A 16,346-nucleotide genomic window follows, 5' to 3' on the forward strand; every position below is an offset into this window, starting at 1 on the left:
CCCCGCTTCAAGCTTCTGAAGCAAACCCCGAGGCTTTGTGTTCGATTTAACTTCAGTAGCTGCTTAACTTCTGCGTTCTGCCTGGAAAGGGCTCTTTTTCTGGGGTGGTTTTTTTTTGTAGTTTGCTTTCTTCATTATTTGGAATCTCTCCTGTCAATGTTTGGGTCTCGCTTGCTAGGAGAGAAGAGACAACAAAGGCTTTGTGATGGCTAAGCTCCTTCTCCGGTTTACTTAACCTGCCCAAAGCTTCCTTGTAGGTTCTGTGTGCGTTCTTTTTTATTTTCCTTTAATTGTTTTACAAGCCCAAAACATTTGGACTGGTAGCGTTTGCAGCCGGTGAGATATATATATATATATATATACACACACAAACACAGAGAGAGAGCTTGGAGAAAGCTTTCTGAACGCCGCAAACTCCTGCCACGGCCGAACTTCCTTTGTGTATATTTTGACTGCCAGATTTCGAAGGAGCTTGCTCCGTAGACAGCGGCTGTTGTATGCTTGCACAGATTAGACAGATTCACGGAGGGGAATAAGGCTGTTGGGGGGCTGTTAGACCCCACGGCTAGGTCCCCTCCTTTGCAGAAAACGTAGGTACCGGTTCTGCTGGGAATCATCGCAAGTCCTGCTTCTAAAGGCTTCCCCGGGGGGCATCTTGTGGTTCCTTGGGGGGAGGACAACAGGAGGCTGAACCAGGGCGGCTGCTACAGCGTTCTTCTCATGTTCTTATGAATGACTTTAAAGGGGGGGGGGTAGGCAAATTCTTGTTTAGTGGTTTCGTGGTGTCTGCCTCTTCATGACCCTGCTTTTTAAGATGCTGCCTAGGTTTGTCATTGCAAAGATGTAGGGAACTGCTTCAGTCTATGTTGGAAGTGTAAGGAGAAGGAAGGCACTTTCGACCACGTGTGGTGGCTGTGCAAGGTAACAAGAGCATTCTGGGAAATGATATATAATGAGCTGGGGGGGGGGGAGTTTTAAAAAAGTCTGTGAAAAAACCAGGCTTTTTTTCTACTAGGAATTTCAGGTGCGGAGATACCAAAGGAGCAGAAACTATTCTTTATGTATGGGACAACAGCAGCGCGGATACTACCGGCCCCGAGATGGAAAGAAGATAAAGTCTTGGCCTGCAGGGCTCTCTGCGTGTTCTCAGAAGCCCCACCTTGCGTGTGTTGGTGATGGAAAGATCATCACTTGCTAGGATGGGGAGACGCACGTGCCGCAACCGCCGGCTGCCAACTTCCACCAATAACAATAGTAATAATAATAGATGCGCCAACGTCTGAAATAAAGAAAGAAATGGCCTCCTTCCTTCTCTCCCACCAGCAACAGGAAATATATTCCTTTCCTTTGCTTTTCCTGGAGCTTTAAAGAAACATCACACCCTTGAGAGAACGGGGCTGATTTAATCCAGAGCTATCTATAGGCCTGGTTTCCCGTGTCAAGAGGGGACGGGGTTATGGGGTGGGAGAAGGAAGTGGATCGCAGCAAAGACCAGCTTACGATTTACAGGAATTCCCAGGATTTTTATTATTATTTTTAAGTCGCAGGAAACTGTTGCTAAGGAATGTTCCCACCTAAGCAAACATTACAAGACGCTGTTTTTCCCACACACACCTCTGAACTTTGCCACCCTCTGAGAAGGCAAAGTCTCGGCAGCAGGGAAAGGAGAAAAAAATATATTGAGGAAGCGAGGCTGTTCCTGCAGGCAAAGAGCTTTCCTTGGGCTCCCCAAGACATTTCAAGCGTGCTGCGAGTTGCTTGGAGACCTTCGGGGAATGAGGGACCCACAACCCTAAGAAATTAATTCTAATTATTACTATTATTAATAATAAGGACGATCAGGCTAGTGGAGAGGACTTCAGGGCTCAGCCGTCTACGGTTCCCCTGTTTCCTCCCCCCCCAAAACAACCCGTAATTCCTCACTCATTCCCTACAGCAGTTGCAGATCAGCAGCAGAGGAAAACTCAGGAAGAAATTGGGGGAAACCTGGGCCAAAACCGGGGCTGGAGTGGCCAGTTTTGGGAGCAGTAGTGGAAAGATGGAGGCTGGAGGGAGAGATACAGCTGCAGAAATGGAAAAGACGGATGTGTATGTGGGGAAAACCCTCGTCTTGCCAGGATTCACGGTCGAGGCCTCAGCTCCCACCCACTCACGCCTGCCTTGTTTTGTCTGCTGGATCAGAGAGAGGAGGAGAGATTAGCCTGGGCAGCAGACGGCAAACTGTTACTTGCAGGGGGTTTGAGGCCCTGGAAGGAAGAGCAGCAACAACCGTCTCGGCCTGCACCGCGAAGTCGCTGGATGCAAGCCAGGGGCCCAAAAGGAACACTCATAAAAAGAGCCTCCTGGATCGAGGCCACGAGCAGGACCTGGGTGCAACAGCAGCTCCCTCCCCTCCTATTTACCCATCAGAGTATTTGTATACTGCGGGGTCAGAGCAGGTTTTCGGCAATAAAAGCATAAAACCCTGTGACAAAAGCCATTAAAAGGGTTAAAGGCAGGCACCAATTCAGTGTTGTGGAAGGGTTTGGGGTCCCTTCCGACTCTACAATCCTGTGGTTCTACAGCAGCCTGCATAGGCCTGGCGGAATGGGAAAGTTCTCAGCAGGCACAGAAGACTCCTGCTGAGCCTCTAGTGGCAGGGAGTTCCACAGGGCCGGCGATGGTAAAGGCTTGGTTTCTTGTGATCCGCGGCAACTGGCATTCAGAGATGGCTGAGGAGAACACAGCCATTGGGGCCACGGAGAGCTTTCTTCCCTATCTTAATTTGCCTAAAAGCTCTTAAAAAGCAGAGACATCTCCTTGCCAACAAAGGTCCGTCTAGTTCAAGCTATGGTTTTCCCAGTAGTGATGTATGGAAGTGAGAGCTGGACCATAAAGAAGGCAAAGAATGGATGCTTTTGAGTTCTGGTGCTGGAGGAGACTCTTGAGAGTCCCATGGACTGCAAGAAGATCCAACCTCTCCATTCTTACGGAAATCAGCCCTGAGCGCTCACTGGAAGGACAGATCCTGAAGCTGAGGCTCCAATACTTTGGCCACCTCATGAGAAGAGAAGACTCCCTGGAAAAGACCCTGATGTTGGGAAAGATGGAGGGTGCAAGGAGAAGGGGACGACAGAGGACGAGATGGTGGAACCAGCATGAGTTTGACCAAACTGCGGGAGGCAGTGGAAGACAGGAGGGCCTGGCCTGCTCTGGTCCAGGGGGTCACAAAGAGTCGGACACCACTAAATGACTAAACAACAACAACAAATACATCTTTGATAATTTTGTAGGTGTTAAATACCAATGGCACATAATTTTCATATAGTTCTCCTTCGATGCGCAGCACCGGATACAAAATTCTAATTTCAAACACGGCAGTCTCGGTCAGGCCAAAGGGGTCCCGTCCGGCACCCTGCGGTCACGGTGGCCAACCACAGGTGACTCCGCAAGGGAAGCCCCCAAGTGCACACCAGAAACTGGAGGCGGAAAGCACAGATCGCCTCCGATGGAAGAGGCCGGAGATAGCTGGACACTGCATGGACAGGAGACTGGCCACCTTTTCTAGTCGCAGCCTGGCTCACCTTCGGCCCTGACATTCTGCACAGTTCCTGGTGCAGAGGCGCGAAATGACGGTGGAAGACGGAAGGCCCTCGGGTGACGGCCAGGGGTGCAAGAGCGGCTTGCGCCGTGCCCTCCCTTGCACAGCCTCCCCACTGCATGCTTTCCCACTTAGCAGAGCGCACGCATTTGTCCCTCTGAGCTTCCACGGGAGGCCCGTCGCTCCGGAATTCCTGTGGAATGCTGGCTATGTGGCCACGCTGGAATCGCTGGGCCCGGACCGCCAGGCGGCTCCCTGACTGTCAGCTGGGGGGGGGGGGAGAGGAGGATGACGACGACGAAGGCCTCTCCTTCTTTAAAAAGAAATCTGTGCGGAACGGAGCTTGCCAAACGAATTTGAGAGCGAGCAGGCGGGACAAGAAGCAGCCCAGAGCAAAAGGCAGGAATGGTTGGTGCCTTCTCACAAGTCCACTGAGAGCTGTGTTGTCTCCACGGACTGGCAGCGGCTCTCGAGGATTTCCGGCAGAGAGGGTCTTTCCCAGGCGTTGGGGAACTGCACTTTTTGGACACCGAGCAGGCGCTCTGCAGCTGAGCGATGGTCCTTTCCTTCAAAATAAACAAGAAGGTTCTAGTCCTCATGATTACGGCTGGGCATCAGAGAGGCAATCTGTCTGGAGAGCCAAACTGATGCGTTAGCAGCACACCGAGGTGACCTCCCCGGGGTGCAAGCCTGGGCAGTGTGTCTGGGGGTCCTGGCCTGCCCAGATGACAAGACACGCCCGCCTTGGCCTTGCTGAGGGGGTCCAATGCAAAGCAGAGTGAGCTGCCTTTGGCCGGGCAGAGGGGCTTCCGGGACCCTCGCTTCCTCCACGGATGTTGCCTGCAGAAGCCGTAAGATTCTCAGACGCCTCCATTCTCGAAAGAAGAAAGCAGTGTTTTCTAGCTGCTTGGCCTCGGGTCTTTCTATTTATTTATTAATTGAATTTATAAACCGAGGTTCACATCAAAGATCAACATAAAAAACCACAATATATATATAACCAAAATAAAAACAACAACCCAATAACGCCCAAAAAAGAGAGCCACATTTTAAAAGGGAATAGGATGTCAATCAGACCAACCAAAGGCCTGGTTAAAATGGAACGTTTGTGCCTGGTGCCTAAAGGTGTGTAATGAAGGCACCAGGCGAACTTCCCTGGGGAGAGCATTCCTACAAACTGGGAGCCACTGCAGAGAAGGCCCTGCTCTCGTGTTGCCACCCTCCTGACCTCTCGAGGAGGAGGCACATGAAGGAGGGCCTCAGAAGATGATCTCAGAGCCTGGGAAGGTTAATATGCTCTTGCGCCCCTGAGTTAACAACAGCCCTGTGGGGCTGGCCCGTGTGGCAGCGGCGCTGAGGGTCTCTCGGCTCCTGGACCTTGTGGGCCTCCTCTTTCTCTTCTGCTTGCGTTGCTGTTCTTTAGGTAATCGGAGCTCTTCCAGCAAACGTTCCCCGCGTCTCGCCCGGGCACGACTCGCTCCAGATGTTTTCCTGGAATTCCCTCTCTCTGGCGTTCCCCAGAATCCAAAGAATAGCAAGCGCAGGCCCTCGCAGGGGTGAAATCCTGCTCCTCTGATTTCTACCCCCTCTCCGCTGAGTGAGGCTGCCCGTGTTTCAGTACCGACCAGAGGAAGGAAATGGAGGGATTCCCTTTCCTCCTCCTGCCCTCCCTGCCCCTCCAGATTCTGCAAAAGGGATTTGGGAACTTTCCCTTGTCGGAAATTTGAACTGCGGAGCTGGGGGTGGGGGTGGGGAGGAGATAAAAATCTCCCTTCTCAGAAGCCAGAACAGGACGAATTAATGAACTGCTGAAATGCCAAGAGCTCTACCCACGGTTGCAAAGTCTTTCACGTGCTGCTGCGGTGTTGCAACAGCCTTGCGTAAGACGGGGCGCACTCTTCCTCTTCCCACAGATGTGGAGCTGCCCTTGTACGTTACGCGGCAAGTTGCCTGTCGGAGCCGGAGCTCCCTGAGGCCCTTCGCCCCCCACCCCTTGTGCAGACGCAGCCCCTGGGAGCGTGCGATCTGACGTGGGCCTCATTGTCTTCATCCACAAGTGAAAGAAAGCCTTTCCAAGTTTTGAAACTTGGAAAAATATATATGGTTTTTTGGTTAGCCTTAAGATTCCACATGCAGCTGTGGAATAAACAGCTTATCTGATGCTTCTGTTGAGAATTAATGAATGGCTGTGGAAACGTCCTGGGGGGAACGTTTGCTGTTTATTTCGCCGTTTCAAAACCAAGCCAAGGTCTCGGTCCCCTGGAAACCGAGTCACGCCTTGGGGAGTCACTACCCAGGTGCAGCTGAGGTCAGCCTAGCCCTCACCTGTGCCTTCCTTCCTTTTTGAAACCACGCCTGTCCCAAAATGGACTCTTCCCCCCAACTGCCTGTCTGGGTTTTACTCGGTCTTGTTCCGTGTGGCTTCCACACCATCGCTCCAAATCGCCACCCTCCGCTCACGGCAGTAATCCGGGTTGACCTCCTGCCTCGCTTTCAGACCTGATTTATTGCAGTTTTGACCTTGGAATACATGGCAGCATCAGCTAGCCTGGCAGAGCACTCTCGAGGCGTTTTGGGGGCGCCTGCCGAAAGCTCCCTCCTCGCGGATTTCCGGGGCTACTGTTCTCTTTCTACCAAAGCTTTCCCCCTTGCAAATTCAGCTCGTTTTGTTGGTTCTGGTTCAGCAAGCAGGTGGATTAGCGGCGAGTCGCCCCCGTGAATTGTCCGCTAAAGTTCCCTGCCAGTTCTGCGTTTGGCAGTAGGAGGGACTCTCCTTCCTTGGAGGTTCTTAAGCAGAACGTGGGTGACCCTCTGCCCTGGATGCTTTCGCTGAGATTCCCGCATTGCAGGGGGTTGGACTGGATGACCCCTGGGGGTCCCTTTCCAAGTCTACGATTCTAGGATTCTGTGACGCAGAGAAAGCGAACAGGAATACGTCCCCCCCCACCCCTCTTGTCGACATCTAGAAAAGCTGAGTGTTGGGAGATTCAGGAAAGACAAAAGAACAGGCTTCTTCACACTGCACATGGTCAGAACTGTGGAACTCCCTGCTGCAGGAGGCACCAAGTTGGAGGGCTTTAAAAGAGGGTTGGGCAAATTTATGGAAGAGGAGAGGGCTCTGGAGGGATACTAGCCAAGATGGCTGTGTACTGTGTCCCTGCTCAGTATCCTCCTTAATGTGAGTTGCCAGAAACTGCAGGAGAGGAGGGAAGCTGCTCTCGAACTCAGGTCCTGCCATCAAGTTTCCCTTTGGCCACAGTTGAGAAGAGCAGGACTGCGGATGAGGTGGGCTCCCTTTAGGCTGACCCAGCAGGCTCTTTCTTCCATCCTCCTGGAACAAAATCTCCCTTAGGCCTCCTCTGCCTTCTGTGAGGGATTCTGCAGGAAGTTCTGGGACTGGCAGCAAGCAGAAACCAAGGTACCTTTTGTATTCGGAAGCAGGATCACGCAGAAACCACCCCAGAGCCGTCACGGGCACAAGCGGCCACAACAGGACTTTGTGAGGAATAGGATGTCCGGTGGGCGAACGCCGCCTCTCCGGAGCTGACATCACCAGAGTCCCGGTCAAAACAGTGCGGAGCGATGGCTCTGGCTCTCCGTCCGCGCACGGCCCGGGGGTCACGTCTGCCCAGACACCACCTTCCTTCCTGCCCCGGGAAGCGGTTGCATCCTGGCTCTCGACCCGGGCGTGCAGAGGGCGGCAGACGCCAAGCAGAGCTGGGACCCCCATCAGCTGTTTGCCGCCTTTAGGCGTCCCTTCTTTTTAAAATTATTTTTAGCGGGCAAGCGCTAGAGGCCGGGCCAGGGCTTAACGAGGTTGTGGCGAAGATTGGGCAGATGTTTCCTCCTCTGGCGCCAGATTCCTGCTTCCTTGACTTCAGAGTCTGCCAGCCCTCTGTTCTTGCTGCTTCTGGTCCTGGTGGGTTCAAATGTGCTAGCCCCCGAATCCTCTTTCCTCACTGCAGCCCCCCTGGCGTTTTCACTGAGCCCTTCGCCAGCAGCTCCTTGAGGGAAGATGCTTTTGCAACTCCCTTCATTATTACTGTTCGCCTGCTCCGCCAAAGGTGTTCCCTCCCCACCCAAACCCCTTTGTGCAACTGCTTTGGGGAGGGATCCTGTTGCCTCGATTCAGCAGGCTGCGTTTAAGGGGAAGGCGAGGAGCGCAGGGCTGTTGTTTTCCCTCTTGGGCTTGCATAATAACCGTCCTGGGCTTGCAAGCAGGGAGGCTGACACTTTCAGGAGCAGAAGGGCTTGTGCGTGGAGGGGGAACCAGAACGGGGTGGAGAAAGGAGTTCAGGGGAAATTGGGGGCTGAAAAGAAACTTGCTTCTTCTTTTTTGACCTCTAGCATATTAATAAAAACGAAACATCTCAGAACAGAGGCGTCAGGTGGGCAGGGACTGCACCCCTTTCTGAACAGAGGCATCGCAGGGGGTTGATGTGTCTTGGGGTCCCTTCCGCTTCTTGGAGCAGAGTTGAAGAGCGCCAAGGCGGTGGCAGGATCTGCTACTTCCCCCTCTTCCTCGGTCATGTCTTGTAGGATCTTGGCTCCCTCCCCACCCTGAATCCCTGCTGCTGCTGCCGGCCCGTGTAGACCGTATTGAGCCCAGTGGACAAAACTGGCTCTGGAGAAGGCCGCTTTCCTTCCGTGTCCCTGCGCAAGAGAGAATCAGGGCTGCGTAGTTTCTCGAGGGAAATCTCTCTCTCTCTCTCTCTCTCTCTCTCTCTCTCTCTCTCATGCACATATACAAACACACCCACTCAAGTTTCACTCTTCAGATGGCCGGAGGGCCTGTTGCTTCCCTGCTATCAGATAAAAAAGATGAATGAGTTCAAGAAGAAGAAAACTGGTTTTTTGTGCTTGTTTTAAAGCGCGTGTTATTTATTTGTTGTCTTAAGCCGCTTCCTTTGCAGATAAATTTCACTGAGTGGGGTGTTGGGTTTTTTGTGGGAGGGGAGATTCTTGTTTTGCTCTTTTAACTATTCATTTGTGCTTTTTAGCTTGTATATTTTTATCGAAGGGCGGCATGGGAGTCTAAGAGATGAAAACAAGTCGTGTGGAAAGGCAGGGAACTCCGTTAGCGTCGACCCGTAAGGAGCAGCTCGCGGTGTTTCCTCAAGGCAGGAACAGGCAGCAAAAGGCAGCGTCTCGGATTCAGGGCTTCTTCGCCCGCCCACAGCAACACTTTAAATTTGGCCCGGTAGCATCTTGGCAGCCGGGGCGGATTCCTCAGCAGGCTTGTCACATGCTGCCGATAACCAGCTCCGGTCAGCAGCCGAGGCGTGCTGCGCCCCAGGCCCTGGCGTGCCCAGCGCTGGCTTCCCCCCTCAGCAGAATCCTCTTCCTCCTCTCCGTCGTCCTGCCGGTTCAGGACACAGACTAAGATGGAGATGTCTGCCCTGGAAAGGCGCCTTGGGGAAAGTGCCTGCTGAAGCTGAACGCCAGAAGGTTCAGGAAGGAGCTGTGTTCGCCTTTGGAACTGCCTCCCACAGGAGTTGGGGGAGGCCGCTGCCATGTATTCCGAGGTCAAAACTGCGAGTTTCCTTTGGGGCCTCCAACATTTATACAGTTTTCCAAAATACAACAAAGTACTTCTTATTTGTTTTTGAACTTCCCTCAGCATCTCTGGCAATCATCCGTATTCATAACTGAAATTACACATTCCTCCTTTCGTGTTGCCATTACACTTCCCTTCTCCCACTATTTACTGCTGACAATACTTCTCCGTTTTTACAGTGTCTCTTGAAATCCGGCTAGCATTGTATTCACACCACATATGTTTTTCAGATAATCTACAAACTTTCCCCAGTCTTCGATGAACTTTTGGTCTTTGGTATATCTAGTTTTCCCAGTTAATTTATCCAATTCCGCATAGTCTGTCAATTTCAGTCTCCATTCCTCTATCGTCGGTACAGTGGTGCCCCGCAAGACGAAATTAATTCGTTCCGCAATTTTTGTTGTCTAACGAATTTTTCGTCTTGCGAAGCACGAAATCCCATAGGAATGCATTGAAAATCAATTAATGCGTTCCTATGGTCAAAAAAAGTCCAAACAAAGCCAAATTTGGTACAATAACAGTTTATTAACTGCTCTTTAAAGTCACACATACTGTAAAGAGCAGTTCAAAAATTTAAGGGAAAATAAATTAACTTTATAAACAAAACATGTCTTTGTTTTTAGTCAAAGAAAAAAAGTCGCGAGACGTTTTCGTCTTGCGAAGCAAGCCCATAGGGGAAATTCGTCTTGCGAGGCAAATCGCGAACGGAAAAACCTTTCGTCTAGCGAGTTTTTTGTCTTGCGAGGCATTCGTCTTGCGGGGCACCACTGTATTTCCTCTTGTTTCCAGAAACGGTGCCTGTTTCATATGGTGGGGCTATTTGGTGGCAGATGTGAGTTCAGTTCCCGTCAGCAGGGCGCTGAGTCTGAGGAGCCTCGCACAAACCTCAAAGCCCAGGCGCGCCCTCCCTGCAGAGTTGTCTGCAGTTTTGCTGGTGGGGAGGGGAGCCCTCTCTTCTCCTCTCCGCCCCAGACCCAGATTTCTGCGTGTGCCAGGTCTCGATCAGGTCCCAACTTTGGCTCAGGAGTGGATCTGACACACCCATATTCCAGTCGGCATTGGCCGTGCAGAAGGCGTGTGCTTGTTGGCACCCTCCGTTCAGGACTGGCTTGCTTTCCTGCGCCCTGGGCTTTTCCAAAGCGGGTTGGGCTAGATGACCCTCGGGGTCCCTTCCAACACTACAGTTCCATGATCTATAAGTCAGCCCATCTGGCCCTGTGTTGCCTTCATGGACCGGCAGTCTCAAGTCTCAGTCTCTCTCTCTGGGTTTCTCACTTCAACCTGGGAACTTTTTCCGCAGTTGCCGTCTTAGCGAAGTGCACAGGGTGGCTCCAAAAGAGGGACAGACAATGGAGAGGGTGATCCTGGCAACGAGCGTGGCGCCTCCTGCTTGTTGGGCTCCATTCCTATGTTTTGTGGGGGCATAGCTGCCTCTTTCTATGGTGAGAGGCAGGGCACACCTTCAGAAGAGCCGTAGTTTAGTGGTTAGGGTACCTGCTCTGCATTCAGAAGGCCCATGGGGCATCTCTGGGCAGGGCCAGAGAGCAGCTGCCAGTCAGTGCAGGCATTACTGAGAGCCTGACGGGTCGGGCCAAAGGGGGCCCATCCAGGCCAGCAGCCTAAATAAGAACGCTGATAATTTTATTATTTGCAGCATGCACATCTGCCCTTGCCACAGCGGCCATCCAGACACCCCAGCAGGATTCGAACACAAGAGCCCCTTCTCCTCCCGCTGTTTCCAGCAACCCAAGGGTCTATATGACTGGATATTCAATTTTGCATTCAATCCAGCCTTTTTTCAGAGCAACGAGTGGTTGGGCCACTCTAGGCAGCTTCCAGCAACAATGAAAACATAATAAAATGCCAGAGCTTAAAAACTTCCTGATACAGTCAATCTGAACTTTATTTCTAAGGGAAGGATTTTGACTGGGGGGGGGGGAGACACGCCTGATTCGAATGCGGAAGCTCAGTCACTGGTAGGGGGGGGAACCCCATCTAAAAACCCAGAGGGCTGCTGCTGCCAGTCCGTGCCAGCAGCAACGAGCCAGGCCTGGTAGAGACCCTCTTCCTGAAACCCTGGCCAGCCGCTGCCAGCCAGTGCCTGGCTCTATAAGGCAGCTCCCTCCTTGCATGCGTTTCCAGGCGGCGCCATTCGCTAAGCTCCTCTTTTTGGGGCTTCTGTTGTCAGATCTGGCATGTTATTTATCCTTGCAAGCCCCGGTGCTGCAACGTGGCTTGCAACTTTTTCAGTGCTGGATCCCAGCCGGGGGAAGAGGCCGAAGGGGTTAAGGATCTGTTTGCTTTGTGCAGAGGCAGGGAAAATGTCTTGAATGACGCCCCCCTCCCTTTGCCACTCCAAGCAGCCAAGGCATTGGTTCAGGGAGAGGGCGGTTCTCCTGGGGGAGCCCTTTTTCCCGGCCTGGATTTCTCGGGATCGGCAGCCATGTTACATATCTAGAGATAGATGTTTATATATTTTTCTCCTCCTCCCCGTGGCCTGCGGTCTGGACTCGCGCCAGGTCTTTTGGTTTGCTTTACTCCTGTTATTATTATTATTATTAAAATAATGGCAGGCAGGCAAAGAAACGAAAGGGAAATCGAGATGAGCTGCAACAACCGACAGTAAAGGAGTAAAAGGATTTGCTGCAGTTGTAATAGTAACGTTCCGTGGCCTAGACTGACACAATTAGGTATCGGAAAAGTATACTGAGAAATAACCTTGAACCTGAGAGGCAGGGTGGTGTAGTGGTTAGAGTGTTCTGACTAGGACCTGGGAGAGACCAGGGTTCGAGCACTCAGCCGTGCAGCTCCCTAGGTGACCTTGGCTGCCAGCCATTGCCTCTCAGCCGTGCCTACCTCGCAGGGAGGTTGTTGTGGGGATTAAATGAGGAGGGGAAGAACCAGGAACGTCGCCTTGAGCTCCTTGGAGGTGGGATATAAATGCAATACTTCGTTGTTTAGTGGTGTCCGCCTCTTGGTGACCCCCTGGACCAGAGCAGGCCAGGCCCTCCTGTCTTCCACAGCCTCCCCCAGCTTGGTCAAACTCATGCTGGTAGCTTCGAGAACACTGTCCCACCATCTCGTCCTCTGTTGTCCCCTTCTCCTTGTGCCCTCCATCTTTCCCAACATCAGGATCTTTTCCAGGGAGTCTTCTCTTCTCATGAGGTGGCCAAAGTCTTGGAGCCTCAGCTTCAGGATCTGTCCTTCCAGTGAGCACTCAGGGCTGATTTCCTTCAGAATGGAGAGGTTTGATCTTCTTGCAGTCCATGGGACTCTCAAGAGTCTCCTCCAGCACCATAATTCAAAAGCAATATACTAAATGAATACTAAATCCAGACAGGACAGACAATGCGGGGGGGTGTGTCTGTGTCCCACATTTTGCATTTGAGAAGGGTTTTATGGGGTCGCCCCCTCCAAAAAACACATGGGTTGTTTTTCCTATGCGCAAGCGGCAACCAACTTGCTAGTTCACCCCCCCCCCCATGAGATCCTGTTGTGCAAGTGATCCCTTCCTTGGCTGGATCTTTCTCAGAATACAGGAGGGGGGAAGAAGTAGAACGAAAAGCTGCAGCTCGGTGATTAGAACACCTGCTTTTTTTGGGGGGGGAAGCAGGTACAGCACAGATGCAGCCCAGCATCTCCAAGCAGGGCTGGGAAAGGCTGTTCAAAACTCTGACGGTCCGACTTGGGGCAAGGCAGCTTCCGTCATTCCCATTAAGCGAGCCCTTTGTTCAAAATTGTGGAGAAAGGACCGTAGCTGTTGGCCGCTCCGGACTATTTCAAGCGACGGTAACTAGGGGAGCCACCTGCTGGAGCCCTGTTCTGTGTGCAGGCCAGCCTAATGGGAAGCAGTTTGCCCCCCAAATTGGAGGACAGGTAATGGGGTGGCACAGCTCTGTGGGTGAGAGGGAGACGGAAGGGCAGAGATGTGGGCAGGCATTGCTTTATAATAATAATTCTCTTATTTATACCCTGCCCACCTGGCTGTGTTTCCCCAGCCACTCTGGGCGGCTTCCAGCACATATAAAAGCACAAGAAAACGTAAAAAACTTCCCTTTAGATGTCTTCCGGAAGCTGGCATCAGATGGCAGGGCGCCACCACCGAGAAGGCCCTCTGCGAGAGGCGGGGCTTGCGGGGCGTGTTCTCACCCCTCTCCATTTCTCTCTTTCTCCTCTGCTCCCCGCAGTCTGCCCTTCCGCCTGCAAGTCCCAGGGCTGCACCCCGGAGGGCATCTGCTGCCACGCAGAGTGCCTGGGCAGCTGCCTGGAGCCCGGCGACCCGGAGAAGTGCCTGGCCTGCCGCCACTTCAGCCTGGAGGGCAGGTGCGTGGAGAGGTGCCCGGCCGGGTCCTACCGCTACGCCGGGTGGCGCTGCGTCACCTTCGACTTCTGCCAGGAGCTGCACAACAAGTGCAAGGCCGCCCGCCAGTCGGACTGCCCCGTCATCCACAACGGAGAGTGCGCCCCCGGCTGCCCTTCCGGCTACACCATGAACTCCACCAAGTGAGTTGGCAACACACACACACACACACACACACCGGGGAGGGGGGGAGAAACCAAGGGGGGCCTCTTCTCATCGGCAACCATCCCCCCAATATCGGGGTCTTGCTTTGACTCCCTGTCCCAGTTGCAAGAGTCTGTGCAACTCACCGCTTTGTGGAAGTCGAGACGCCCTGAAACAGAGCAATAATAATAATAATAAAAGGGATGATGATTTGGGGAAGAGAAAGAGGTCAGTGCAACGCAGAGTGAGCCTCCCAACCCGTTGAGGAGGAAGGCGATGAGGATTTAAAGCCCCTTTTCTGCTCGCTGCCGATGCCGAGGGCTCTTGTGGTGTGGAGAGAGCTGGACACCCTAGTCTCAGAGATCCCCCTTTATTTCAGGGGCGTCTGAGCCCCCCCACTCCCGCTGGGGGTCCTTGTCTGAAAAACGCCTCCCTACGGAACATGAACGTTTTGGAAACCATTCTGGAAAACGATTGAGAAATAGCGTCCAGCCTTAGAACGGCTGCTAAGATTTATGATTGGCTAAAAGACGGAGGTGAGGGGAGCTCTGTCCTGATGGAGAGATAATTGGTCAGTAGGATCTCTGGTTAAACTCACCTGTTACAAAAGATTGCGCACAATGCAGCCTAGCAGGTTTGTGGGGAAATGGGCATTTTGGGTAAGGCTTTGGAAACACGTTCAGTGATCGTGCCCAATCTTAGGCGGCTGTCAACCCGCTGTGACAATATTTCTGTTCTTTATCTTGTTTATTAATGGAGGAAGGAACGGAAAATGGGGTCGAGGATGGACCACCGAGCAATTTCATAATGCAAAAAGCGACGAAAGCGAATTTGCAGACTTAAAACAGTGGGTTGCGCCCCTGCCCGGAGGAGACTCGTTGAAATGGGCCGATTCATTTCAGTGGGTCTCCTCTTAGCCCAGTGAGAACAGTTAGAACAATTCCAGACCTCCGCTTCCTGAAAGAGGCAGACCTTCAGTCGCTCCCAAGGAGCCTCTGCCTGATAATGCCATGGCAGGGAGTTTAATCCACACTTGATGTATGTTTGATATTTAAGATATCAACAGAGTTACTTGTCCATTTATCGGAGGCAGCTTAGGGTCACGGGGGTCTCTGAAATTTGCCCGCTGTGAGGACTGGGTGGGGGGCTGCTGCCCCTCCAAATGCAAGGGGAGCATCCCTTTCTTGTCGCCCCATCTAGACCCCATCTAGACCCCTATCTATCTAGAACCCATCTAGATCGGGGGAGGGGGGATCTCTGCCTCCCTCTTCTTGGCAAACCAGCTTCCTGACGCTCTTGGGCAAAGCCAGGAGCCAGAGGAGGAGAGGAAATTGCCTGTTCTGATCATCCTTGGGAAAGGGTAGCTAATTGGCCTCTAATTGTAGCTGACGGCAGCAGCAGCGGCAGCAGACCTTGTTCCTCCTGCACCAGATGAATGTTCTCAAAGCAGACGACATTTTCTCCGAATGCCCTTTTCCCGAACCTCCTTGCCATGACGGGGTTGCGAAAGGGAGGGGGCAGGAAACAGGAAGCAGAATCTCGAAGGCAGGCCCCTCCACAACATGCCCCCCCCCGACCAGCAGGGTGCTTAAGGACCTTGCAGCGGGGACCCTTTCAGCCGTCCTGTTTTGCCTGAGCTCGATTTGCTTGCTGGGGAAGAGAGATTAGAACGAGGCTTCATTCTGTGCCGCCCCACAGCCCCCAAGGCACTGTCCTTGTCCCAAGCAACACATCGTAAACCTGTGGAACTCATTGCCACAGGAGGCGGCGATGGCTTTAATAGAGGACTGGACAAATTGCCGACAGCTGCTCTGCCTCCATGAATCCTAGTTGCATGAAACCACAGGAGGGGAGAGGACTCTTGTTCTCGGATTGCACTGGAGTGTTTGGGGGGGGGGGCTGCCATTGTGAGAACTGCCTCACCCAGCAAGCTGTTCTGAGGTTCCTTTCCTCTCCCCTGTTGGGAATGTGGGTCTGCAGGCCCCACAGGGCCATCCGAGAGGCTGCGGGTGCGTCTCTGCGGCCTCTGCGCACAAGCCAAACTCCCGGAGCTTTCCTGAACGTGCGCATCGGTTCTGGCGGCGGCGAGAAAAGCCCCGTGGCCGTTTGTAGCGCAAGAGGCATCTCCCTTTCCCCGCCGTGTCTTTTCTGCAGCCTGCTCTGCACCCCCTGCGAGGGGCTGTGCCCCAAAATCTGTGAGTTGCCCGTCAAGGAGAAGACCATCGACTCCGTGACGGCGGCCCAGGAGCTGCAGGGGTGTACCGTCGTCAACGGCAGCCTGACCATCAACATCCGTGGAGGAAGTGAGTTCCTGGGGGGGGGTGGGATGTGGGGGGAGCCAGAGGGTCCTCTCTCTCTCTCTGCCCCACGCCAAGCTAGTCACCTGGAAGCTGGTTCTGCTCCATGGGTCCAGAACCTCACAGCTTCAGCTCTGGGGGAGCCTTTTCAGCGGAGGGCAGCATTCCCTTCTTCTGGGGGCCATGCGCCGATGTGGGGAGCGGAGAGGGCCAGAGGGACGGAGACGAGGGCTTGGTCCGGTTCTGGGCCTAAGGAGGCCACGGACAAGCTGGAAGGTGCACAGAGGAGAGAATTGGAATCGTAGAATAGTGGCGTCGGAAGGGGCCCAATGCAGGAATCCCAACTAGATCATACAGATGGAATGATAGAGTTAGGGGTGTTTAGCCTGGGAAAGAGGTGACCAAGAG

General features: G+C 53.1%; 1 protein-coding gene across 4 annotated transcripts in view; it reads left to right on the top strand.

The window, feature by feature from the left end:
- The window catches only part of INSR (insulin receptor), a 51,344-nt gene that overhangs the window by 16,495 nt on the left and 18,503 nt on the right, over positions 1-16,346 (top strand). For all 4 annotated transcript variants that reach the window (XR_014520975.1, XR_014520976.1, XM_083483619.1 and 1 more), the window contains exons 3-4: positions 13,325-13,640; positions 15,796-15,944. Coding sequence is in view for 2 of the 4 variants with exons in the window: in XM_083483619.1 (XP_083339745.1) it covers positions 13,325-13,640; positions 15,796-15,944 (465 nt within the window). In the remaining 2 variants the exon portion in view is untranslated. The remainder of the gene's footprint in view (positions 1-13,324; positions 13,641-15,795; positions 15,945-16,346) is intronic.

Source organism: Podarcis liolepis, assembly GCF_965112155.1.
Source record: "Podarcis liolepis genome assembly, chromosome: 18".
NCBI classification, from domain to species: domain Eukaryota; kingdom Metazoa; phylum Chordata; class Lepidosauria; order Squamata; family Lacertidae; genus Podarcis; species Podarcis liolepis.